The 25,636-nt window shown below is 41.7% G+C and overlaps 1 protein-coding gene across 1 annotated transcript in view; it reads left to right on the top strand.

Moving 5' to 3' along the window:
* Window positions 1-25,636, top strand: part of gnb1a (guanine nucleotide binding protein (G protein), beta polypeptide 1a) — a 38,696-nt gene that overhangs the window by 7,220 nt on the left and 5,840 nt on the right. Inside the window, exons 2-8 of the mRNA XM_085781350.1 lie at window positions 16,021-16,127; window positions 17,503-17,541; window positions 17,688-17,794; window positions 20,801-20,864; window positions 21,737-21,899; window positions 23,684-23,750; window positions 25,139-25,340. Of these exons, the coding sequence (XP_085637476.1) occupies window positions 16,071-16,127; window positions 17,503-17,541; window positions 17,688-17,794; window positions 20,801-20,864; window positions 21,737-21,899; window positions 23,684-23,750; window positions 25,139-25,340 (699 nt within the window). The 5' untranslated portion in view covers window positions 16,021-16,070. The remainder of the gene's footprint in view (window positions 1-16,020; window positions 16,128-17,502; window positions 17,542-17,687; window positions 17,795-20,800; window positions 20,865-21,736; window positions 21,900-23,683; window positions 23,751-25,138; window positions 25,341-25,636) is intronic.

Genomic DNA, 25,636 nt, shown 5'->3' with positions numbered 1-25,636 from the left:
ACTCAAAGCTGCTACAACTTGTGTACAGCATTCATTCACAGAGTGACCAAGCATAACGTGCAGCTATCAGTGCTGGGGCTAGGGGCAGACGTTTCATGTCATTTTTACTAGCATTGAAAATGTGAAACAGAGGAAACATCGCAGGAGGTATTACAGACATATTTGTAAGCAGTGATTTCTCCCTCTTATAGCCTATCTCTCTTATACCCCATTCACATCCAGGTCAAACATCTGTATCTAATTGGGTTGATACGAAGCTCCTGACCACTGTTGAAGAGAGGTGTGATTTAGTCCAACTTAAATTGGATCTTCAGGTTTCCTTCTAGAAACTAATTTTCTCCACAGTAGGTGTTAATTTAACAACATGTATGTTGGTCAATAAATAACATACTCCCAAAGAGAGAGAAACAAAATGGGCAGATATGGGCAAGGGAGGGAAAACAGATGTGCATATATGGTCAAGAGGACAGAAGTGAAACTGAAAACTAACTTTTATCTGGTAATCCTGTAAATTCATGGAGCAACTCCACAGACTGGTTTCTCAGCAAACCACAAAGTAATCTGTAACAGTGGTGACATAGGACACGTTCCTACTTTTCTTCATGGTAAAAGCATTGGAAATATCAATGTTGAACATGAACATTTTGGAACCAAGAATTTCACTTCAGTCCCACTTTGACCCTTTTAAACAAAGGGTTTATCAGAGAAACACCAAAAACATTTGTGTTCCTGAATCTGTGTTTTGCCAAGAATGTGAACTTGTTTGTCCACATTGTCATGATTTGTTTTTTCTCTCCCTGAGCTTTCCCTTGGGTCAACATAACAAAGGAACCTCTACCTTATGTTTGCTCAGTGTGTGATTTGTGTGTCGTTTGACTGTAGGTGCTGTTATGTATCCATAAGCTTGTCACCACTACCCAAAAGGTCTTGGCCAGTGTTTTGAATAGTCAAAGTAAGTGGGACCGGAGCCGCTTAATGACCCACACACAGGCCTGTCATCACTCAGATGCTGCGTAACCCTGCGGAAAGCCCATCACAGGCCTGAGCAGTACTTTGCATGCCAACATCTGCTCTGCTTTGTATAGAGACCGCCTCCGTGTCTATTTACATTCTAGCGCTTACATTTGACTACCAGAAGGAAAATGTGACCAAACCTGAAAACCGAGATGACAGGGAAAGACCGCCAGTATTAGTGAGATTTCTTCCTCTTTAAAGCAAGAAAGGCCATAGTCACTTGAGCAAAAGAGTGGGCTAGCTGTCATGTGACTCTTCACACACACTTGCTCTTCTCTTGGAGGCTTGGAGAGAAAGCATGGGGGGAGGGGTATGATTATTAATGCAATCAAAGGAGTGTATTTTATGTTTTAAATAAAGTCATGCTTTTGGCTTTGGGCTAGCCTGACCTTCTTTCCTTTTTTCCCTTTCCTTTTTTAATCTAACTCATTCATTTCCCTGTATGAAAAGCTGCTTGTGCAGCTGTCCAAGGCACAAAACATACCTTTGTTAATGTATGTGACTTGTTTTTTTTTTGTCAGCCAACACTACAGCTAGGCTGTGGAATCTGTTTTGCATGATCCCTGGTCTGAGAGTTGCTTTTGCGATTGTCAGAGTATTTTATTACACACAAGCTTATAGTGAATCACCCTGTCAGATATTTTTATTCAGACAACTTTTATTTGCTTGTGCTTTAATCACTTAATTTACGGCCCATGTCTGTTATCCCTACCAACAATGCACCCTCTCTCGTAAGAGCACACTGCATCATGGAATATTTTACTAATCAATCAATTAAACTCTACTGTCACTCCCATTGATGTTATGTCCCCAATCACCAGACATTAACCCACAGCAGGCAGCCACACTGAGAGAGCACATGTGAAATCACGCCCAGTTAAAGTGACAGTTCACCAAATTTCCACATCAACCTCAGTAATGCTTGTAGTTAGGACCAGGCCTGTTAAGAGGAGCAGCTGTGTGTAAAGAGTACATGGTGTGTGTGAAAACTTATTCAGCCATCCATCTTCTGTGTGTGCTTAACCTGTGCATTGATGAAGGAGCATGAGTTCACGAGAAAGCTGACTAATCTTGAGATCATTTTGAATGTCTATAGGGGGCCAAATACGAGCCTATAATTAGTTAAATAGAATACTTTCAGCAACAGAAGACCAAGCTAATAGTTGCAGGGTTGCAGCAGTTGTCAGTGTCACATGGTGTTCACTAGGGGTGGGAATCACCAGAGGCCCCACCATACAGTATTATTAGGATACTGAACTCACAATATTATTGCTGTTTTGTGATATCCAAAGTATTACAGTGACATATTGTGATACATTTTTGATTGAAGTCTTTGTCAACATCTGTTTCATCTTGTGAGATACAATTCTCAGTCTGTTCATCTCACGTTAATCATTTTTTATTCCTGAAAGATGGGATTATCAAGCAAACAGACCACAGTCATAAAAAGTGCACTTGTATTCTGGTGCCAAAAACTTCAATTTGTATTTGCAATTTACATAATGAAAGATCATACCTGGCATCCTTGAATTCCAAAATATCACAATATTATGCTATTTGATTTGATTTATTATTTATTCCTTTATTTTCCCCACCTCAAGCTTTCACTGTCTTTGTTTTTTTAAAGTAAGACTTGAAACCTGTTTGGTTAATATGAATAGAGAGAGACTTTATTGTCATCGCATATGTCCATGCAACGAAATTAGGTTTGGCATCAATTCCCACTACGTGAATAGAAATAGTAAAGACAATAAATAGAATACCAAAAACACTGTAAACATTATATATGAAAAAGTTATCAGTTAAAAGTACAAGGCAACACATCTTTTCTTTTAAAATGTCTGGTGTAATCAGTTACATCAGTGTTGTCATGATTTTATTACCCGTTGGGAAAATTTCCACACCGCGCCATCCCTAGTAACTGAGCATTGTGTCACTGAAAGTGTGTTGTTTTTCTTACGCTTTTAGGTAGTGTGGCTGTTGTCCAGGAAATGCAAGGGTTTCACCATACACTTATTGCCCCTGGCTCCAAGTCCGCTGATGTGGAAAGGTTTTTGTGTCACACATACAGTTCCAATGTGTCCTGTAAAAATGTTTTTGTTTTCTGGGAGTTTTTTTTAAAGCCAGCGCTTGAAGAATATCTTAATAATGAAGCTGTCTTTCTCATATGTTTAAAATACACAAAACTATTCAGGGCAAAGGTAAAGGTAGCCTCTTCAAGTTAAAAATTGCTGTGTTGTACTGTTTCATTTTTATGTCAGATGAATTGTGCACAAACTGAGCAGAGTATCATGATCAGAACTGTGTCAGCTTATGCATACTCATTTGTAGCCCCAGGATTTTGCCCCACTTTCACTGGAGCAAAATGGGTTATGGAGCCCGAGGCTGTTCATTTTCACTTCAGCCATTTTTCTTGAGACCCATAAGGATTTGAAATCCACCTACTCCTCAGACATTGACTAAAAAAGAATTATAAGTCCATCTTTGTCAACCTTTGCTCATTGCCTGCTGTATGTCATTAGCAGAAGTGGCAGGTACATGGCACCGTGCTAATTTCCACACCTTTGTAAGGGCAGCCAATGAGAAACATCTTAAATTGCCTTTCTATTGACATTGTTGCACTGACATGAACAACTACTACCATCCCCCCTTTTGCCACTAAAGGCAAATCTGAGGTTGGTTATTCCGACTATTGTGGCTTTGGCAGTCCAGTCACTTAACTTCCTTGGTGGAAGTAAAAAATCAAAGCTATGTTTTCACCTGTGTCGGCTGGTTTGTTTGTCTGTCAGCAAGATTACACAAAACATGCTGAATTGATTTGCACAGACTTGGGTATGGACTTGGCCAGGGAATTTTTATTCACTTTCCTTAACGCTGCAAGATACAGCCTGTTTAGTTTCTCAGCTACAATGTATGGGTCTTGATGTAAAAAAAAAAACATATTTGAAATATCAATGTTGTTGAGATCTTTAAGTTTGTAAAGCTGTCGTGCCGATCTGGAGCACAGTCAGGATCTGGTGGAAGAAAATGTTTGGCCTTGGTGGAGTTATGCGCTTCACTGAGTTTCAGAGAGGGTGGTGTTTGTATTCAACCTCAAACAGTCCACCATATTACTGCTGTCACATACCCTTGTGTTTAGTGACTGTTGTAGTTAAACTAGACTGACAGGACTGTCAGTCTAGAAACCAAAAACAGCAAAACGGGTTTTCACTGTTTTCTGACTAAATCATTGTTAGCAAAAATATTTTTATGAGCTGTTTGGGTTGCAAACATTTTACATTGAGTTAATTATTTACCTACTTTGAGTATATTTCACCATATATTCTTTAATATAGATTCAATCCAGACAAGCCTCCATGTCTTCTGCCATCTACAGCGCTGCTGTTGCTTTGTGAAAAGGCCGGCGAGAGAGGATGTATGCGCTGGAAAGAATGACAAAGTGAGTGAGATTGGATGGGGCTTTTAAGAAATGTCCAGGAGCAATCCCCTTCTGTCTTCTCTTACTGCATCATCAGTCCCCTTGTTCCTGCCTTCGTGTGACCTGGTTGTGTTTCAGCTACATTTACCATGCATCACTTCCCCATAGCACTTAGATGGACCCTCACCCAACCAATCCAACCCAAAAAAATATGGAGGAGGAGAAAAAAAACGCTTGCCTTTATTGGCTGGTCTCTTGCACAAATCGAATTTTCGAAAATTAAGAAATAGTGTTTTTATCACAAATGTTCTTATCATATTTATTGGTCCATTCACATTGAATAACTACTTTCCTACATTATCCAGCTTCACGGTGCAGATTCATCTCAAAGAAAAGCTACAGGAGTCGCTGCAGAATTTGGATGTTTAAAGTTGAAAATGGAGAGCAGAAAAAAAGTGTTGTCAGCCTTGGAAAAGTTAGGAATTCCAATATTATCCATTAGGAATGTGCAGAGATTTCAGCTGCAGCTTTGTGTGATAAACTGTCAGCTGATACTTCTGACATCACCTTGACTGGTCATATTGTTGTCAGTTTGGTAGTAAGAGCTAGTCAGCGGTTGTCACTAGTTGTTAGACTGCAGGTGCTGAGCCACAGTAAGAGATTTGCCTAACTCAAAGTGAGAGAGAGGGAGGACACAGGGGTGGGAGAACGCTTGTAAATATTGCAAAGAGTTTTCCTCCCCTCGATGGATGGAGAGGAGGAGAAGAAGAAACGAGGTGGCTTCTCTCTCCAGACAGAGTGCTTTTCTAAAAGCCATTTCAGTTGCATCAAGACCTTTAAGTGTAGTCCCATTGTAAGACAGGAATAGGGGTTTTACAGCCATGTTGCCACTCCACACACACAAGCAGCTTCTTACATTCAGATTTTTATGGTTTGACAAAGTTGAAATGGGAGCCAGTAATGTCATTTTTGTCGGACCAGCTTCTCTTCTAAGAACTGATGATTTGAGTGTTTACATCAGAAATGATCTGGATAAGATTTTTCTTTTTTAATTTCAGGTTTGTATTAATTTCACACACACCTTGTGCTGTAGCTACAACCACATGCCTCTCACAGCCTTCATCTTCAAACCAATTGCAGTGTTTATCTCCAAGTAAAACGGGCCACATAAAATGTGATGCAGAGCAGATTGCTGTCAAGAAGCCTCTGCATGTGTTTATATACTGCAAACACCTTAGTCCATTAGTCTATAACTAGGCTTTGGTTTTCCCTATTAAGAACTCTGTTAAACTAAAATGTGACACTTAATTATCCAAAGACGACAATCCCAAAACAAATATGGTGGATATGTAAAGTAATTGTGTCCAACAGGGCACCAAGAACACCATCCAAACACAGGGCAGGGCATCGTGTTACTCTCAGTTTCAGTTCTTAGTGGTTTCTTCAAGATGTTGGAAGCGCTCGTTTTGAGCTTCTGCTTTATGTTGACATCATACATTTCCCTCGAGGTTTGATGTGTTGTGAGAGATGCTTTTTTTTCTCACCACAGTTGTAAAGAGTGGTTATCTGAGTTACCTGTCAGCTCCAACCCATATGACCATTCTCCTCACACCCTTGTCATTGACAAAGCGTGTCTGCTCGCTGGTTGTTTTTTTGTTTTTTGTTACACCCTAAGTAAAATCTCTGGTGTGAAAATCTCAGGAGTTGTGCACTGTCAGAAAAACAGACAAACAAGTGGATATTAACTGGAGTTCTTGAGTGGTATCTGCATGATTTTATATGTATAGCTTTGCTGCGACATGATTTCATGATAAGATAATTGCATGAATAAGCAGGTGCACAGGTGTTCCCATTCCCAATAATGTAATTTGTTTTATTATTCCTGCTGATGCACACATTCGATACTAATCTGTTCATATATCACACTCATTCATACAACAAAATCAACATTAAACATTCAGGTTAATAGTGATTGCTGTTGTCTACCTTTTGGTTCCATCTCTGCTTCAGTGATGTTCTCCGAGTAGCTCATCAAAGTCACCTGTCTCATGGCATCTGCAGCATATTGAGCTTCTTGCATTCAGTCACTCCTCATTATTTGTTTAGCAGCATGGGTTAGGCCAAGTGCAAGTCAGACTGACCTAATTTTGTGTGTAGAGTCAGCCTCCCCTCTGTCTCTTCGTTTTTATCCCTGCGTTTGTCTGTGAACATAAGCCTGCCTGCCTGTCAGGATGTCCTGGGTAACTTGTTACTGTAATGCAGCTGATTGCAGAGCCTGGTTCAAAAAGCCTGGATGGACACCGGCAAGTGCAATGGTAGTAGCAGAGAGAAACCACAGAGCAAGTGTATTTGTAAAGTGTGTGTGCTGTCGCCACATCCGCTGAATGTTTTGACAAAGGGAAGAGAGAAAGACAAGCAGAGTTAGGGAAACACCCTTAAAAAGGAAACGCCTGCTTAGAGAGGCTCTGCGCCTGTATTAAGGCGGAGGCAGCACGCTGACACAGATGAGTAGCTGAGACACTGCAACAGCCGTCAACTGACTGACTTGTAACAAAGAGCAGGCCCGTCCATATCCTGCTCTACCCCGCGTACTGTATGTTTACAGGGGCAGGAAATCGGCCACAACCTAAATGGCTCTGAAGCACTAGAATATATGATCCCATAGAGATGTGAATCAGACGGGGAGATGGGATGCAACACTCATGGAGGCAGGGGTGTGGCATCTGGTGTCCAAGCAGGAGGGCATGAATTATTAAGCCCACCATCTCTACACCACCTTTCAAACACTAACTCAGGACTCTGCCTATGTCTCTCAGCTGGGCAATGGTTGAGACTGAGAACATTGTGATAGCTAATAGGGCTGGGGCGATGCTTTCCTCCCAGTTTGATTCTTTTACGCATTTTTGGGTGGCGATTCGATTTAAATTGCGATTCTTCGATATTGCCGATTTTTTGTGAAAAAGTTGAATGATTATGTCTACAGACCATATCATGAGCCATATTTCCCCTAGAAAAAAAGTGCACATCACATGTGAGTCAGTTTTTAATATTTATTCAGCAGCAATATATTTGAACCATTTTAAAGTAAACTGCTACATTTATCTGAACATATACTCTCTTTTCAAAAGCCTGGACTGTAGGGATGTGAATCTTTGGGTGTCTTAATATATCTAAACACAGATGTCCCTGGCCGAGAGTCAGGATTACCCTTACACTATTGGTCATCTGAATACCATGTGACTCTATCATGAAGTTGCACTATTGGTTGACCTGCCAAGTGTTGGAGATTCCCCATTGGTTGCTGCTCTTTTAAATTGACTCTTCAGACACATTTAGAGATATTTTGCCACAACACCTTGCAATAAATCTGAGCTCCTTTCCGTAGCAGAATCGTCACTACTGTCCCATGAGTGAGAGCTCCACCTCTCTGTCTCACTGAGGGCAGTGGTTTGTTAACCAGATGATGCTGTGCACTATGAGAGACAAAAGATGAAAGATATTCTGTCGCTTCTCACTTTCTTTCTGAGTGATCATTTTGCATTTGAATCCAGCTAAAATCTGTCTTTAACAGATGTGATTGGATTTTAATAGCAGCAGCAAATCGGTAGTGACTGCTGGGTAACATGTAGTCTTAGGCCCCGTCCAGACGAATACGCAGCTTCACCGAATCCGATCTTTTTCTTAATCGTTTTGAAAAAAATCTCCGTAAACACGGCATCGTTTTCAGAAATATCTGTGTCCACACACGGATCACCTGAAAACGACCCAAAACGCTGTAGTACATACTGCAGGCGTGTGTGGAGCGGGTGGAGTGTGTGCGGCGCTGTAGCGCTGCCACACACAAACACTTAAGACAGAGAAGAAGACGGGAGTCCCCGCTGTAATTCAATAGAAGAACAAGTCCCCCGCTGTATTCAAACTCAAACATGGGATTAAATGTTGACAGGGAGTCGTGTCAGAGTAAATATTACGATCAGTGATGATTAAACAGGCGCGATTCAGCCGCAGCGTCTGAGCGACGCGACGTTAGTCGGCCGTTGTTGTTACGTCCATATAGGCTGTTGTGCAGCTGCTGCAGCGGTGTGTGTGTGTGTGTCTCAGGTTACAGGTAGAGCAGCGGGGGGCATGACATCATCGTTTCAGAAAAAAGCCATATTGGCCGTCCAGACGAAAACGCTGGGGCGGCGTTTTCAAATTTTCCCACTCTGGGACCCGTTTTCAAAAAATACCGTTTTCACCCCCTGAAAACGCCGTATTTGTGTGGACGCGAGGCCAATCCGATAAAGTATTTATCCGGATTCGAAAAAAACGGATTTGTGTGGACGGGGCCTAAATGGGCCACGTTTGTAGTCGGGGTGTGTTTCAGAGTAGTTGATGTTGGGCTGAATGCAGAATGATTCACACTTCTTGTTGCTATTTGCGAATAGTGTAGGTCAAGTAGGATGCAGCTCTTTATCACCTGTGACAACATCAATCCATTTAAGATGCGGCATTTTAACGGACTACAACCGGATATACACAATCTTTTACCTGCTACAATTTACTGAGTTCTATTCTGTTTATTTCCGTTTTTAACCTAAAGATGTAAAAAAAAAAAAAATTTTTAAAAACATGATACTGTCTGGACATTGTTGAAGATGTCACATTTTCAATGTAATCAATAGATTGAGTTTTTGACTTTGCAAAAATTTTCATTTTTCATGTTAATGTGGACATAACCTATCAAGGAGACGGAGTGTAGTAATCACGACTTGTATTTTAGTACATATTGTTTGACGAAAACATGGTGGTTGAAAGGGAAAATGCTTGTGAAAATCCCATCACTGACAACTGTGTTTGATGAGTCCTGCAAACAAACTCAAATGACAGTCACGTCACATAGGTAATCATTAAAATGTTGCCACAGCATTGGAGCATTTGTTACTTTGTGCTTTGTGCATACAGAATGAAAATGGACCTAACACTATCACGACAACACAACCTCATTGTTGATCAACACATTACATTTCCAACAGAAGACGAACCTTGTACTTGTCACCAAGGTTGTAATTTATTGCAGGTGCATAATGCCGGATGCCATTGTGGTGTGAACCTTTTCTGAGGAGCTGACCTCTGTATAATGTGTAACACAACACTTTGTACTGTCTATGTGTGTCTGTTTGTGTGGATACCTGAAGAGAAAAGCTGTGTTTTTGACAAGTCTGAGAGGTCCTGTATGGTGCTGTAGGTGTAGGCCTCCTCTGCTCAGTGTTTAATGCTGGGAAGCTTACTGAGCCTTGCTCCCCTGCACCAAGGGGTTAATTAGCAGCTCCCCTCCCAATTGTCCTCTGCTTGTTCACTCTCATTAGTTTAATCTGGCTCTGTCCTCCAGCTTGCCTCTCTTGCCTCTATCCTCTTGTGCACCAGAACATCTCACTACCTACCTACCCCTCTCCTTATGTCGTCAGGGTGGAGTCAATCCTCTACCCCAAAAATCTACTGCCAAACCCCACCAGACCATCCTGTCATTTGTCCCTCCACACCAACTTCAGCTTTTGCTTAGCCTTTTTGTTTTTCATGAATATATCCTAAAAATCTTTTAACATTAAAAAAACCCATTCAAATGTCACTGTCTTATAACAGGTCCATATTGGATTTTGTGCCCAATAAGGTTCATATTGCAGTTTTATTTCCTTTTTTTTTTGAGAGAGAGAGAGAGAATTTGTTCAAATCATACTTGAAATGTAATACAAGTTACTATTTAAAAGGGTTAAAAATGCTTCCAGCCATCCATGAATTCACTGTTCTCAGTCATTTCTTAGAAATTCATTCTTGTCTACTCACAGCTTTATTGTCATGTGCCCCCTACGTTATGAAATGACCGCAGAAATCTTTACTGATGAAGCAGCTCATCTAGCTCCATTTATAAGTCAATTCGATGTGACAATGAATGGTACATGCATGATCATCGCCGTATGGGAAGGAGAAATACCAATGAATTGCGTTTTGTGTGTGGAGTCGAATTACACTTCCTCTCTCCTTCTCGCTGTGTTCTGCTCGAGATGTCGGAGCTGATAGGAGTGGCTGGAAAATGTGAAGTCTGCTTCCCTCCTCCTCTTTCTCCTCCTCCTCCCCCACCACCTCTCTAAAAATAGCTGGCAGAAAGAGAAGGCAGTGAAGTCGAGGCTCTATCTGTTGGGCTGCCAGTGGTTTCAACACTCCCACCACCAGCACAAGGGAAAAAGAGTCCTCTGAATCACACCTCTAATACTAATCACCAGTAAAGAGCACTGGCTTATTCTATGTTTCTGTCAGTAGAGATTCTGTTAAATTTCATCAGCACTGAAATTGACCAGATGTAGGATTTTTTTTTTTTTTTTGCATTATACAGGACAGGTCATTTTAGCACAAAGACTGAAAGATACAGAATTGCAATCCATTCATTCAAAGCGGTCAGAAATTGAGGCAAGAGTTTTATTTTAAGGACCAAACAGTGGAATGTTCCTGACACGCCACATCGATCACCTGACCTCAGTCTCTGAGCATGTGTTTCAATTGTTTAAGCCAAAGTGTCAACTGAAAGCCCCTAAAACCAGAGAGAAGTGAATATAGCTGCAGTATGGGTGTGGAGAAATGCCAAGCCTTTGCTAATGTCCATGGATTACAGACTTCTTGCACTTTTTGATTGATCTTGCAGTTTTGTTTTGCAACCAAATATGACTTACACATGACTAACATATTAGGATTATGTTTGGTCCGTTACAATTGGCAGGCTGTGTTTTTAAAAGGACCTAAAGGGCCCATCACCCATAAAGCCATTGTTTTCACTGCTGACGTGTGTGTGATGTGCTGCAGTCCAGCACATGCCAAACATGTCACTTGTTTAAATGTTAACAGACTGCACTTAAAAAATGCAATTGGGTGGTTTTATTTAGGGTAAATACTAATGTTAATAGTTATCTGGAAGACAAAGATTTACAGTATAAAACAGTTTCAGTGTGCTTTTATTTATGTTTATAACATGAAAACATAACTGCATAATAAACCCACTGAATATTAGTGTTAGCATTAGCTATCACTTACTGAGAAAAAGTGCATGATCTGGGGACTTTTTCCAGTTGAGACAGTGCACAAAAGAAATAAAATTAGTTATGGTTGTGCTCATTGATATTTCAGCAATATCAACAATTCTGAGTTGTCTCAGTGATGCACTTCTTCCTCACAAATATATGGAACAGGATTGATTGGCTATTTACCCGTGATGTACAACCAGTGCCGTCATTAACCCCTTAGAGACAGATGCTACAAATGAACCACTGAGAAATCCTAAGAAGAAAGGTCTTAAAGACCATCAAAATGATTTAAGTAATTTTGTCGTTTGTGCCGAAGCAGTAGCCTGGTTGAGTATATGTCTGGCCTCCTGTTTTGTTTGTGAACACCTTGTAGTCCACTTTTAATCGTATCTGTCATGTGATCTAAATATTAGTAAGTATTGACTACCTGACAATAAATACAGAGATTACTTAAACACGTGTCTATCGTTGACCCGGAAACGTCCTGTAAGGGATAAACCTGTTGTCTCCTTTCTTACTTTCACTTAAAGCTGGGACAATCTGTGCTTACATGCAGATATAATGGATGCCGCTCACATGTTATAGCAGCCACAAGGCTTGTGTGACCAGTCGGCAACGTTAAAGGCTGCAGACGTACAGCTGGGCGACATTTTTAAAAAAGTATATTGATTTTTTTTTATTATAGCGATCGATACTGTTAATTATCGATTATTTTATTTTAAAAACATGTGGAACATTTGCTTGAAGACCACAGAAAAAAGGAATTCAACTTCACTCTATTCCACTTCTACATACAGCCATTACTGTTGAAATGATGATATACAAAGGGAAATCAACTTCAGTGACATGACATCAGTGAAGTCTGATAAATAAATATTTCCTTCGGTCCTTTATGAACCAGTAGCAACAGGTCAGACTTCTTACATTTGCTGGCACTTGTTGGTAGAACAACGAACAATCGTTAACTTGTATGAGGATGTCGTTGTCGTTGTCGTTGTGTGCGATAGAGCAAGCTCTTTTCTATAATGTTAAAGCAGAAGTAAGCGGAATGTTAGTGTTAATATAAGTCTTAAATAGTTATATCTTCCGACAGCAATCGCATATATAGAATGTTTGGTCTGAAACACGAGTCTGTCAGTCGCTCTGCTGTAAGCCAATGAGGAGGGAGAACGGCATAATGGGGCAGTCCTCTCTGTGTGTGCAGCCAAGGGATGCGCGTGAATGTGGTGACGTAGGGACGAGGGCGGGAACTGCTAACACCATCAGCTGACAAGAAGTTAGCCAAAATGACCGGATCGTTTACTTCTGCTTTAAGATAAACCGTGTATATTTTTGGTCCTCGTGTTCTAGAGTTTAGATTCTCAGCCCAAGGCCGAGTCGGCTTGCCCAGCCTTTGATCAAGCATTTGTGTGTTGATTTTTTTCATGACTTTATTAGCCCAATTAGGTGGACAGAAAGCTATGCCATAATCAGCAATATTTCACGTAACTTTTATTTTTCGAAAAGTAAGCCTGCATCTAACGAAAGTGTGCCATGTTGCGCAAAGTTTTTTAAAAAAAGCATCACGTCTCCTTCACGTGCAGCAGCGGCACACACTGACTGCATGCATCACTCGTGCAGCAGCAGCTGAGCAACATGAAGTTCGAGAATATAAAGAAAAAAATAAAGTTTGAGCACCTTTGATGGAAAGTCGGAGGTGTGGAGGGTGCAGCAGCTGCTGGCACTGCCGTCGCCGAATTTAAACAGCCCACGAATTAAAAAAAAAAAAAAAATGTCGGGTTGAAATCAGGCTCGGGCTCATAATTACAGTTAATGTGTTGGGCCGGGCCGGTCTCGAACCAGGCGATCTGACTGATCTGAATAATGAAGGGAAAGAGACGTCAAAAAATAAAAAACGATCTGATCTCAGTCCGCCACATGTGATTCCTCAGCAGAGAAACACAGCTGATAAAACCTCCAGGAAATATTTCTTACCTTCACTCCTGGTGTCCAAAACCATCCAACAATCCAAACATGTTACTCAGTTTACATCTTGCTCCTCGCAGTCATTGTGTTTCATCCACTTGCATCGTGTGCCGCGCACTGCTGTCATGCAGGCGCGCTTCTCTGTGTATGTGTGAACGCCAGTAACGGAGAAAGAGGGCTATGCGGAGATGAATGAACGGAACGATATTGCGTTGGTTGAGCCAAAAGCTGACAAATCTATTCATGGCGGACGTAATTTATTTGTGGCGGGCCGCCACGAATAAATGAACGTATGGGAAACACTGGTAGATGCGCAGAGGGTTGAAACAGCGCTTGTCTGATCTGCTGACGACAAGATTTCTTTGGCTAGTTACTGTGATTTTAAACACGAGTTGTTCACAATGTATCGTTTTCCATGGGAAAAATGAGGTGCGTCCTCGGGATGCATGGATAGTGAGTTTACTGCGTCCTTTCAGATTTGAATGCGTCAGGGACGCAGGAGGTGTATCTAGCAACATCACTGTCGTCATTAAATTATCACCCAGCACTATGCAGACTCCGCCCCCTAGTTCCTGTGCCATGGTAATGCTCCACATAGGGAGTCAAGTATATTTTGGGGAGTAGGAGCGGTGGCCATTTGCAGAGTTGGGCAGACGTTTACAAAGAGCCCTTAAGAACTGCATGTCATGTGCGATATCTGACAAAATACAACTATATATATATATAGTATACAACTCACCGGCCCGCCTCACATGGAAAACATGGAGTCAGACAAATATACAGAAAATGGAAACGAACTCGGATTGTAGTCCAAGGCTTCAGGCAGAGTTACTTGTTGCTGTAAGGTCTGTAATAATTGGACATGAGGGACAGAAGTGCCGTTGTTGAGTTATTCATATAGTGCAGTGTTTGAATCACCCTAAGCTTGAGTGGAACATATCCTCAGCCTAAAGGCGCCTTCTTTAAATGTTCACATTTTATAACTTGGTCAGGTTCTTGGTTAAATCTGCTGGCGGTTAAATTCCCCGGTGGGTTTCATTACCTGTTACACAGAAAGCTATTACAGACAAGACAAGAATTAGCCGATGATATTAGCATGAGACCTTTTTATCACCAAGATTAGGGGGTTAAGGCGCCTTGCATAGACGCAGCCCCATTTATCAGAGCTGACCAATCAGGTGACAAGTAGCCACGGAGATGTCAGGCGCTTGAAGGATAAGGTGTTCATTCAGAAGGTCTCGACACGCCCTAAGACAAAGGACCTATATCGAAACCAGGAGAAACAGGGAGGTAAGGTTTATTTGCAGGATAAATGTAGTCATTTTGTTTTTGACAGACAGGCAGTGTTTTTATTAGGAGCACCTCTTGTAACAGTGTAGTTTTAATAGATTGTCAGAGACATTGGTGTTTTAATGGCTGAAAGGAAGTGTGTGCAATTCCTTGTTTTTTCTTCACTGGAAGTAGTCGCTGAAATTGTGAATCAAGGAGTCAACCGTTTCATTGGAAAGTTTTTATCTGCTAACTTGCTGTGACTTGTGGGACGCTTAAAGAGAAGTAATGATTGTGCAGCCTACAGTCTGTCTTCAATCAGTGTCAAGCATGCCTCCCAGCCTGGTCGCCGGACCTCATAATTATTAGACTGGTATTTTCCTTTTTAGTGGAATTTGTCTTCTTTCTATGGAGAGTGAAAGTGTCAGGGCTGAGAGTGTCAACCAGAGGATTGGGGTCAGCGGGATAGCCACTGCTTTTAGGATCATCAGCAGGTTTTGTCTTAACCGGATTTGGCTGGAGGAGCTGAATCAACTGTGTCCCAGGATTACAGGGATGACATTGGAGGAGAGTTTAGAGTCCAGAGGCCAGAGCACTGACATCTTCGGCAGACCCTGCCCATCAACTCAGCTGCAGTATCGCAACGAAACCCAAGCTGGTCTTCTGGTCTGCCTCTCCTTTTCCTTTATATCTGGACTCTTAAACCCTCGCTTAGTTTGGACAGTCATTAAAGAGGGTATGTTTCTGGGCCTTACAGGCAACTGGGTTTTTTCTTTCTTTTCACGTTTTTATTTTTTATTTTTGCCTTGGCTGCCGAGGAATGGTTATCACCAGCTTAGTGGAGGCCAGATGTTTACCCAAGGGTTTGCTGCTGTTTAGGAGTGAGAACAAATTCAACATCATCCTCAAAATTGTTATCTTAAGCCTAAAGTAGCTGCCTGGAGCTTGTTGCTAGGTAACAGTTTCAAGCTGGCAAGGACAAGTCTTGAGCTGTCTAGAAAGTGTTGGGCTGTTGTGATTCACTGCGACTTTGTCTGGGCCTTACATACTGGGTTGAAGAGGCACTGTGTGTGTGTGTGTGTGATCCTCCACTGCATTTTGTGGAACCATAAAATCATTTAGGAAGAAGATGAGGCACATGATGTCTCAACACTTTGGCCATTATCCGTACACTTTTAATGTCAGAGTGCAAACTGAACAGTATGAGTGACTTAATTGTATATTTTGCGTATTACCAAACCCATGTGAAATAAGCTGTATGTAGTTCATATGTTGATCCTTTTTATTTCATGTCTCCTCCAGATCAGCAAGAGTCTAGGCGGCGGAGCGAAGCACACCATTAGCAGAGGAAAATGAGTGAACTGGATCAGCTACGCCAGGAGGCTGAGCAGCTCAAGAACCAGATCAGAGTAAGTCCTTCACAGTCCTCAGGTCCTGTTTCGCTTTTTTTGTTTCCTTGTTAGATCACGGATCCAGATTGACGTTTTGTCAATTAAGTTTGGTGCCTCAGACGCTGATTAGATCGGGCTTCACTGAGAAGCTTCATATCCTAATGCTCCTTCATTAATGTTAACTCAAGGCCATAACACGAGTGACACTGTTTTTGTTAGAATCAGCTTGCTGGGTAAAAATGATATTGTTCCTAAAAACACAGGTGTACATCCCAAACCCTTTACAGGTGTTATATCTATGACATTATGTTAATGATCACGTTCATTCATCCCAAGTGGGAATCCGCCATAGTTGTAGGAGATGCAAAGTTTACTTGTTGGAATCGTCCTGTTGTAAGTCAACATAGTTGCATAATGACACTTACCGTAGATGACCAAATAGTCGCCCGTGTGCAAATACACGCCTGTGCCGGGGTCCGACCTCATTTGGCATATGAAACGCCTGGGTGATTAAGTGTTTACCATAGTCTTGCACAGAAAAAAATAAAATAAAATTAACAGCGTTTCACTGGCTCTCACCTCTGTCAGTCAGCCCCTCCTCCCGCTCTTTCTCTCGCATGCAGGCGCACACAGACACACAAACACAGGTGCGCTAGCGGGACAGGTCGCGCTGGACTGTGAATAGACAAAGACAAATGGATGAATGCGCTAATATACAGTGTTGAAATTACCGCGATCGACCCCCCCCTCCCCTTATCGTTCATAACACTGCTCTGATTGGCTGCTCTGATCAGCTCCCTGTGCCGTGGCAACACAGACAAACTGTCTTTGTATTTATTGTCTGATGTCAATAAAGATGTGTCGGGGAAAAAAGTAGTTTTGTTCCAGTCCTAGATGACCTCCTCGTTCTTTGCATAATGGTCTGGTGCTGGTCATTGCAAAAATAAATTGTAGCCTGTTGCAAATATGCGCCTGGTTCTTATAATCGCCTGGGCTCCAAGTCGATTTAGCATATTAAACGCCCGGGCTACTAAATGGTCATATACGATATTTTAGTGTCAGAGTGGTTACCAACATTACCACATTTATACATCATTTAATTTTGGTATAACCCTTTGATAAAGTAGTGACAGAAGCCAAGAGTCGGTTTGTTAGAGACGCATGTCGTGTATGAATGTGGGTGACATACATACATGCTACTATTTTTCACATTCAGTATGTGAATTTATATTGGCAGTACTGAATGTATAATTTTTCAGCACAGTTTGTGCTATAATGCTATTTGGGTTTATTTGTTTTCATGTTTATGTAGCAGCGTTGTTGATTCACTGATGTTAATCTCATTGTGAAGAGTTACTGGTCTAAAATAGACTTGGTTGTGTTGTAATTTCAGGATGCCAGGAAAGCGTGTGCGGATGCTACCCTGTCTCAGGTAAGAAATATGTTTTTTTTACTGTAAGGAGATGGAGAATAAATTACAATTAGTGATGACATAAAGATTTCTTTCCTCAGCCATGTTTTTTTTAATCTTGAAGAAAAGTTTCTCTGACGTTTTTCTCTGATCTTAACTTTGTTTAGATCACAGCTAACATCGACCCTGTTGGCCGAATTCAGATGCGCACTAGACGGACACTGAGGGGGCATCTGGCTAAAATCTATGCCATGCACTGGGGCACTGACTCGAGGTAATTTTATCCGACTCTATTCTACCCAGAGACTAAATATTTCACCCACCCACCCCACCTCCTGCCCGCCATGAACGCCGGGTATTGATATAAAACCACTGTCTTTGTGCTTGTTACTTCTCCTGAGGGTCCTCAGAAAATCACGACCTTCCACTGTAGCTCACAAGTACAGATCTTTTTTCTTTACATCTGTTTCAATCAGTTTGTGCACATGCACAATAGGTAATGCATGTTTTGTAAAAAGCACAATGGGCATTCATAGGTTACTCTTGAGTGTGTCCACTCTGTTGTGTGTCTGTCTCTGTGTGTTTGTGTGCATTGGGGGTGGGGTATGTGGGTAGGGAAAATACTCAAAATGGAGTCAGCCTTTGTCAGAGCCGTGTTGAGGCCGATGAAGCAACGCTCCTCACTTCACTTCACATTGAAGCCTTTTCCCTGGAGTTGTACACACCTCTCACCTCAGCAACCAACAACTTAATCACTGTGGTGCTGCTGCTGTGCGTCAGTCCACAGAGGCCACTGCAAACTGCTATGTCACCTCATCATCCTCCCCCTCCCCCCAGTCATACACCCAAGAAACAGGTTGTCACTGTGTGTACCCACCATCAGCTCTTCCTGTTTGTTTCATCTGTTAATGTTTCACCTCCCAAAAGGGGGCTGGGGTATTTATTAGACTACCTGCTGAGATCCAGCCACCCAGAAAGAAGGTCACACGAAGATGTTTTGACCCACAGGCTGCTATTTTTAGCCACAACGGAGACACTGCTTGATTTGGACTGGGGTGGGTTTCCAGCAGTTTGAGGGGAAAAAACCCATCAGTTAGTTCCACTTCCCTCCAGCAGCTAATGACCAAGAGCAATCTTCATGCTGTAGCACTCTGCAGACCCCACAACTACACAACTATGAATCTTATAGAACCTAAAATCATGATCATCTTGGCCATTTAATGTGAGCCCTTCAATAATATGACATGAGATGGTTTGATTGCAATAATTCAGTTCCCAATGTTTCTCAATAACTGTGATCAAATCACTGGCCTGAGCTATTAAAGGAAGAGTTACTTTCTTCCACTCTGGTTTTATTTCAGAAGTTGGACATTTTAGTTGTCGAGACTTCAGTGTGTCAGTTTCTACTGTACTTCTACTATTGCCATCAACTGACGGGGCTTGAGCGTAAAACTAATCAACCTCAATCCCCATAAAATCAGTGGGTCATAGATCAGGTCCCACATGTAGAGATTTCTGAATGGCCACACTTGACCTGACGGTTTCGGTCTTTGTTTTTTGTTTTTATAGCTCCTCTCATCTAAGGCCGTTGCTTAATGGTCACTAGATTATTTTTGAAGATTTGATTTTTTATATTTTTGAGAATTATATATTTTTTCAACTGAAATTGACTGCAATAAATTCGGTCACTTGGAAAGTTTTCTCTCGTGAAGGATTGGCATCATTAGGGGAGGGACTGGAAAAAAATACACTCATGACACAACTGTGTACTTTTGTGAATATTGGCCAGGCAGCTGAGTGCATTTGTTTTAACATGGAAGCCGTTTACATGAGGTTCATAACAACAATGACAGATGTGTGACATTGGGGAAAAGTGTTTCTGTAACTTCTGTTTTCCCCTTTTTTCTTTTCCTGATATTCACTTAAGTTTGACAAAACCACTGTGCGTGCACATCTGCGTGCACACACGCTCGCTCACTCTCTACCCCCTGCACTCTGCTGTGTCACTTGACAGTTAGTCAAACAGACCTGATGAATGAGCAGCACTCCTTATTATGAGTTAAAAACTGTGTTTTTGTTCATTTTTAAAATGATGACGGGGGAAAATGAAATGATCATGGTTTGATTTGTTCACATTTAAAAAGCCTGTTGATGTCAGAGCTCTAGAAAGTATTGCATCATCACCTGCTAGTTAACACACACACCTACTTGCATTGCACCAGAAGCTTAATGTGCAGTCTGAAGTCTGTACATCATCTTAGGCCTGAATTTCTTGAGTGTAATGTTCATTGCGACTCTGGGAAGGTGACGGAGTAGAATTCCCAGCACAGACCGCTCCGTCCCCGGCTTATTATCTGCTGGGTTGTTCACATTTGAGCACATTCCCGTCAGCCCGGTAGTTAAGATTTGCATGGTCCCAGCAGGCCTTGGTGTGTTCACTCCTCTTCCTTTTCCTATGTGCATTGGGACCATCACTGTGGTTACTCTTCTTGGATTCACCTAGAAAGCGCAGCCACAGAGGAACCTGAGAGCCTTCTCTCTGAGGCAAAAACAGGGTTCGTCATGATCCCTGTTAGAATAACTGCACCTATCATTCAGGGTTTTTCAGGCACATGGACTGCAGAAGGTAGATAAATGGTGTAATCTAAACCGAATTACGATTGATGCAGCAGCAGTTTTTAAATGATGCTGCGACACACATTATAGGTTGGTTTTAGTTTTGAAATTTATGACCAAACACGATTTGACTCCGTAGACTAACTCCATACATCCATTAGCCAATCCCAAGTTTTTTGATTTACTTTTGTGGCTTTTGCGGTTGCTCTGAAAAAGTGTAAAGAAGACTGTACAACTTTTAGCTTCCACGATGGACCTTTAACAAAGTCCTTATCTGTATATGGACAGATTCAGCCAGTCTGACCCAGATTGCTTACTCTGTCGTCATTAACACCCATAGAAAAGTACATTGTTCTCCATGTTTCCCCTGTTACGGTTGCACATAATGTCCATAATCACACCAAAGAAGGAACAGCAAATAACAAAGAACATGGAGATGCTATAAATATATACAGTACTACAGTCTGTCAGTGTTTGACAGCATCACATTTTCTTAGACTTCATACTTGAGCACATTGGCTGACAAATGTCTTGTTGTGGGTTATAAAGTGCATCTAAACTGTCTGTTAATGTGAATTAATTTTTGCAGAATAACAAACTTGCATGTTGTGATTCTTCACCCCAAAACCTCATGTTTGAGCTGTCTCATCTTTCTTTCCATCAGGCTTTTGGTCAGCGCCTCCCAGGACGGCAAACTCATTATTTGGGACAGCTACACCACAAACAAGGTAATAACACCAAAAACGACATCGTGAAACTATGTCGCCGGCCTGTGTTACATCATGTTTCTTTTCTAATCTGTAGAAGAAAAATGATGCGTGCAGTCAGATGTGTGTGTTTGCAAGCATAGGCATTTACAGTGAGTGTACTGAGTTCAGAAATACTGCAGGTATTTTGTTGAGCTACTGAAACTGCAAACATCCACATTATAAACAACTCTATGCACCAAAATAGAGCAAAATAAGAAATGATGTCATCACAAAATATTACTTTACTTGTCATTTTTCCAAAAGAGAGATTGTTCTAAAAGAAAAAGCCAAAAGTTAAACTATTCATGGCTCATTGGATAAATATGTCTGTTGTCCTGTGTTTGTCAAAGTCAGACTTCACCAGGATTTAATGTTAAATCTGACTGGACAGGAGAGGACTGGTCTGTGCCTTAGAATGATCAAATCAAACAAAAAAGACAAAGAAAAAAAACATTTGAGACCATGCAGAGAGAGAGCTGAGGGAGTCTAGACATGAAAAGAGGCGAGTGGTCGACTTTCACCAGATTTCCTTATGACCTGGTTTTGGGTTAATTGTTCTCAGAATCGTCGTCACCTCCACCTGCTCATCACGCTGAAGTCAGAATTAACCGTCACTCCTGCATCTGTCAGCTGTTTTCATTAAGGTTGATAAAACGATGAGTTGAATATAAAACAATTTGCAAGTGTTTGAGGGCAACAAGTAATGCTATTTATAGTGGGTATTGTGCCCTTGGAAGGTGAAGTTAATATCGCAGACAGACTTTGCCACATGCCCTCCCTCCTCTCTCGCTCTTTCTCTCCCATCTGTCAGTGCATACTATCTAATATTAAATCTTCCTCCTCTCTCCTAGGTCCACGCCATCCCGTTGCGCTCCTCCTGGGTGATGACGTGCGCCTATGCCCCTTCTGGGAACTATGTCGCTTGTGGAGGTCTGGACAACATCTGCTCCATCTACAACCTGAAGACCCGTGAGGGAAATGTTCGTGTCAGCCGTGAGCTGGCTGGGCACACAGGTAGGCTGGACACATACACTGACATCTGCATCGATCTATTAATAGCTCATAGCCTACTAATAATAGTAATATTTATTAGGGCCACACAATTAATCGCAAAATTGCGATAGTGAGTGCAAGATCCAAATCACTGGAGATGCTTTTTTTTTTTTGATAAAGGTAAATTGTGTCACATCATCGCTGTGCGTTGTCAGCACCATAAGTGTTGTGTTGCGACAGAGACGTCCTGTTTAACAAAGCATTTTCTGAAGACTTAAAGGGATGTATTTGCTTGATACAAGACCCACCGAACATCATCCATCTTATATTTATTCAAGTAAAAATGAAAAGCAGAAATGATCATTCACACTGAAATCACAATCACGATATTTGTCTATTCAGTCCCTATTTGATGGTTTTTGTTTATCATGCAGCCCTCAAAATAATAATAATAGTAATAGTAAGAAGAAGAAACTTTATTCATAAAGTACTTCTCTAACAAGGTCACAAAGTGGTTTACAGGAAGAAAATGGGAAATTTAAAAAAAAAAGAGAAACAAACGCATCATAAAACAGAAGTTACATGAAAATATAAATTGTCTGTTGGGAGCCGGTCAACTTAAGTCTCCACCAGAGTTATATGAAAGGTTTCCCGCACACTTCAATCACAGACGGAAAAAATTCTGTCGACTATCTCACAGTAAAAGTCGCATTTTAGCTGAGATCAGTTTCATCAACGCCTCACCTCTGACCTCCGCTGTTCATCTCTGTGACTTGGCTCCTTTAAATCTGTGTCACCCAGGTGATCAATCAAATTAAAGCAGGATAATCTAAGTTGAGCTATGCCTAACGCACTCAGGTTTCAGGCATCAAACCTCAATTTTGGACCTTGCTATGAAGGCCTAGTCCCAGCTGCAGCGCTGGGGTTTGGAGCCAACCTGCGGCCCTTTGCAAAAAACAATTTAACAAAGAATATTGAACTCTCTAGATTGGTGTCCCATAAGCAGTCAACAGTCAGTGCTGATATTTACTGTTCAGAGGAATAACGGGAGTAAAAATGTGAAACAACCGTAGACAGCCTCAGCATGATCATGGTCACCCAGAGGATACTGCATGGAACACGTTTGCATTTCACATTTAGGATTTAATGTGGAGTGGATGAAACCAGCACAGAAAATTGAGCAAATGTAGCTTCTGTCAGGTTGTGAGGACGGGACACTTCAGTGTTTTACATATATTTTCTATAAGTCCTCCTTCAAACAACCATGTGTGTAAATAACAGTTGTTATTTGTAGATGCACAGTATGTTCCTTTTTTTTTACTATGTACTTGTGTAACCTTAATTATTCTCACATTTAAGAGATGCCTGTCACATGGTGCGACTGTCTCTATAAAAACAGGAGCTGGTCAAGCCATATCCCAGCTCAGACTAATGAAAGTGTTGAGCTCTTAGGCAAGGAGCATTCATCTGATCAGTGTCACATGATGCAGGAAGTGTGTCAGCATTTTAGTTCTAGTTCCCTTGCTATAGGGAGGGGTACATACACTCTGCCAGCTAGTAAAGGATGTACCGTGGAAGCAAGTCATGACCCATTAGATGCCCTACAGCTTTTCTTTTCAGTTTCTGTTAGTGACTTAGTCGATTCATCTCCTCCACATCCAGAGCAGCATGGTGTCAACATGGGTTGGAGTAGGATTTCTCTCCTTGTGCAGCCCGTGAAGGAATTAAACCTGAACCTATATAATATAGGAAAAGCCTGTCTATTAGCAGCGAGATATTCAATCAGTGTTTTTGATTTCTTCCAGGTTACCTGTCCTGCTGTCGCTTCCTGGATGACAACCAGATTGTCACCAGCTCTGGAGACACCACCTGGTGAGTTGTGATACTGCACCCAGAGCAGTTGGATAACAACACCAATACAGATTTGAACCAAAGAAAATACTCATAAACAGCATTTCGTCGTCAGCATCAGGATTTGAATATTTTGAACTTCAAATTTAGGATTCACTGCTGGACTGTCACATTTTGTTGTGTTTTGCTTTTTTGCCTGTCACCCTGTATGTTTTTATGGTTATTAATAGGGTCCAACCCATATGGGATTTGTGGGATCAATACGAATAGTGGGGAGTAAAAAAAATCCTATAACCACTTAATTGTACACATTTATACATATTTCTTACAATGACCCCTTAAAGCAGATATCAGTGGAATGTTTTTGTTAATATAAGTCCTAAATAGTCCTATTTTCCGTCAGCAATCACTTACATGAAGTATTTCAGCCTAAACACGAGTCTCTCCGTCACTCTGCTCTGCTGTAACCCGAGGAGAAAATTTTCCTTGTGGGATACAAGTGTTATCCAATGAGGAGAGAGAACGGCATGAAGGGCTGTGTGTGCAGCCAAGGGATGCGCGTGAATGTGGTGACGTAGCACGAGGACCAATTGATGCCTGACAAGGGCGGGGGCTGCTAACTCATGGTGCGTTCAAGGAAACTCGTACTTTGTGTTTTTCCTTCCTGTGAAGTCATACCAGTTCGATCTGGTACGAGTTCACGGGTCGGAAGTTACGAGTGGCCGTTAAAGGGAACTTTCACAGACAACAGGACGGTAAAAACACGAGCTACGGGTTACCTGGAACGCTACCAAGTCGTAGTTGTGACTTGAAGCTGTAACTTACGGTTTCAAAAGCCTGCCTTGAACACAGCATTAGCCGAAACGGCCGTGCCACTGATATCTGCTTTAAATATGGTTCAAACACACTTTTATTATTCAAAATGGCCTCAGTGCAGCACTGCAGCAAACTATTGGAGAATGTAAATAAAATAAATAAAACTAGAAAATGGTCAAGAGCCAGTAATGAATAATAATCACAGACTTTCTTTTCGCAAGCCTGTGTCAGTCCCACAGTGTTGGGAGGATCAAACGTATAGAAATAAGAGAACCACAAACTGAATGAACACAGCACTAATATTATTTTATACAGTCGATCAACCAGTGTAAGGACATCGTTCCTGAATTAAACCCAGACAGTTTGCAGTTCACCTGCAGAGTTTGGAGGCATCAGCTTTTATCAGCCAATGCACACACTGATACTGATGTGTCTGAGAAAGGAGCTCTAGTTATTTTAACCCGTAAGCTGGTTCTTCTGGATGAGATGCGGCCACCAGCCTCCGATCAGTCATCAGTTTTCCTCTTGAATGTCTCCAGATGTTGCTGTATCACAGCTGTAATTTGACAGCGCTCTCTCTGCTTTCCTTGCAGCGCTCTGTGGGACATCGAGACTGGCCAGCAGACGACTACATTCGCTGGTCACACCGGTGATGTCATGAGTCTCTCTCTGGCACCCGACACCAGGCTGTTTGTGTCTGGAGCCTGTGATGCCTCGGCCAAGCTCTGGGACGTCAGAGAAGGAATGTGCCGACAGACCTTCACTGGCCATGAGTCAGACATCAACGCCATCTGTGTACGGACACACACACATACACACACTCGTGTCTTGCATGTTATATACCAGTCATTAGATGCAGAGATCCTAGAAATTCAAATAAGAAGCAGGTCTAAATCGTGTCACTGTGTTGTAAGCAAACAGAGAATCAAAATGCAGATAGGTCAGGACCAGTGATGGCAGCCATTACAGTGACACTGCATTTGAGTGTTATACTCTCAGAGCTGTGAGAAGATGTTGTGACTCCACCTGCAAAATTATTACTACAAAGAAGCTCATAGTTGTGCACACAAGATAATTGTGAACTAAAAAGG

The sequence above is a fragment of the Trachurus japonicus genome, chromosome 7, assembly GCF_045865225.1.
Source record: "Trachurus japonicus isolate A0001 chromosome 7, Traja_1.0".
Taxonomy (NCBI): domain Eukaryota; kingdom Metazoa; phylum Chordata; class Actinopteri; order Carangiformes; family Carangidae; genus Trachurus; species Trachurus japonicus.
Note: the sequence above shows the minus strand (reverse complement) of the source record. Positions and strands in the feature narration are given on the sequence as shown.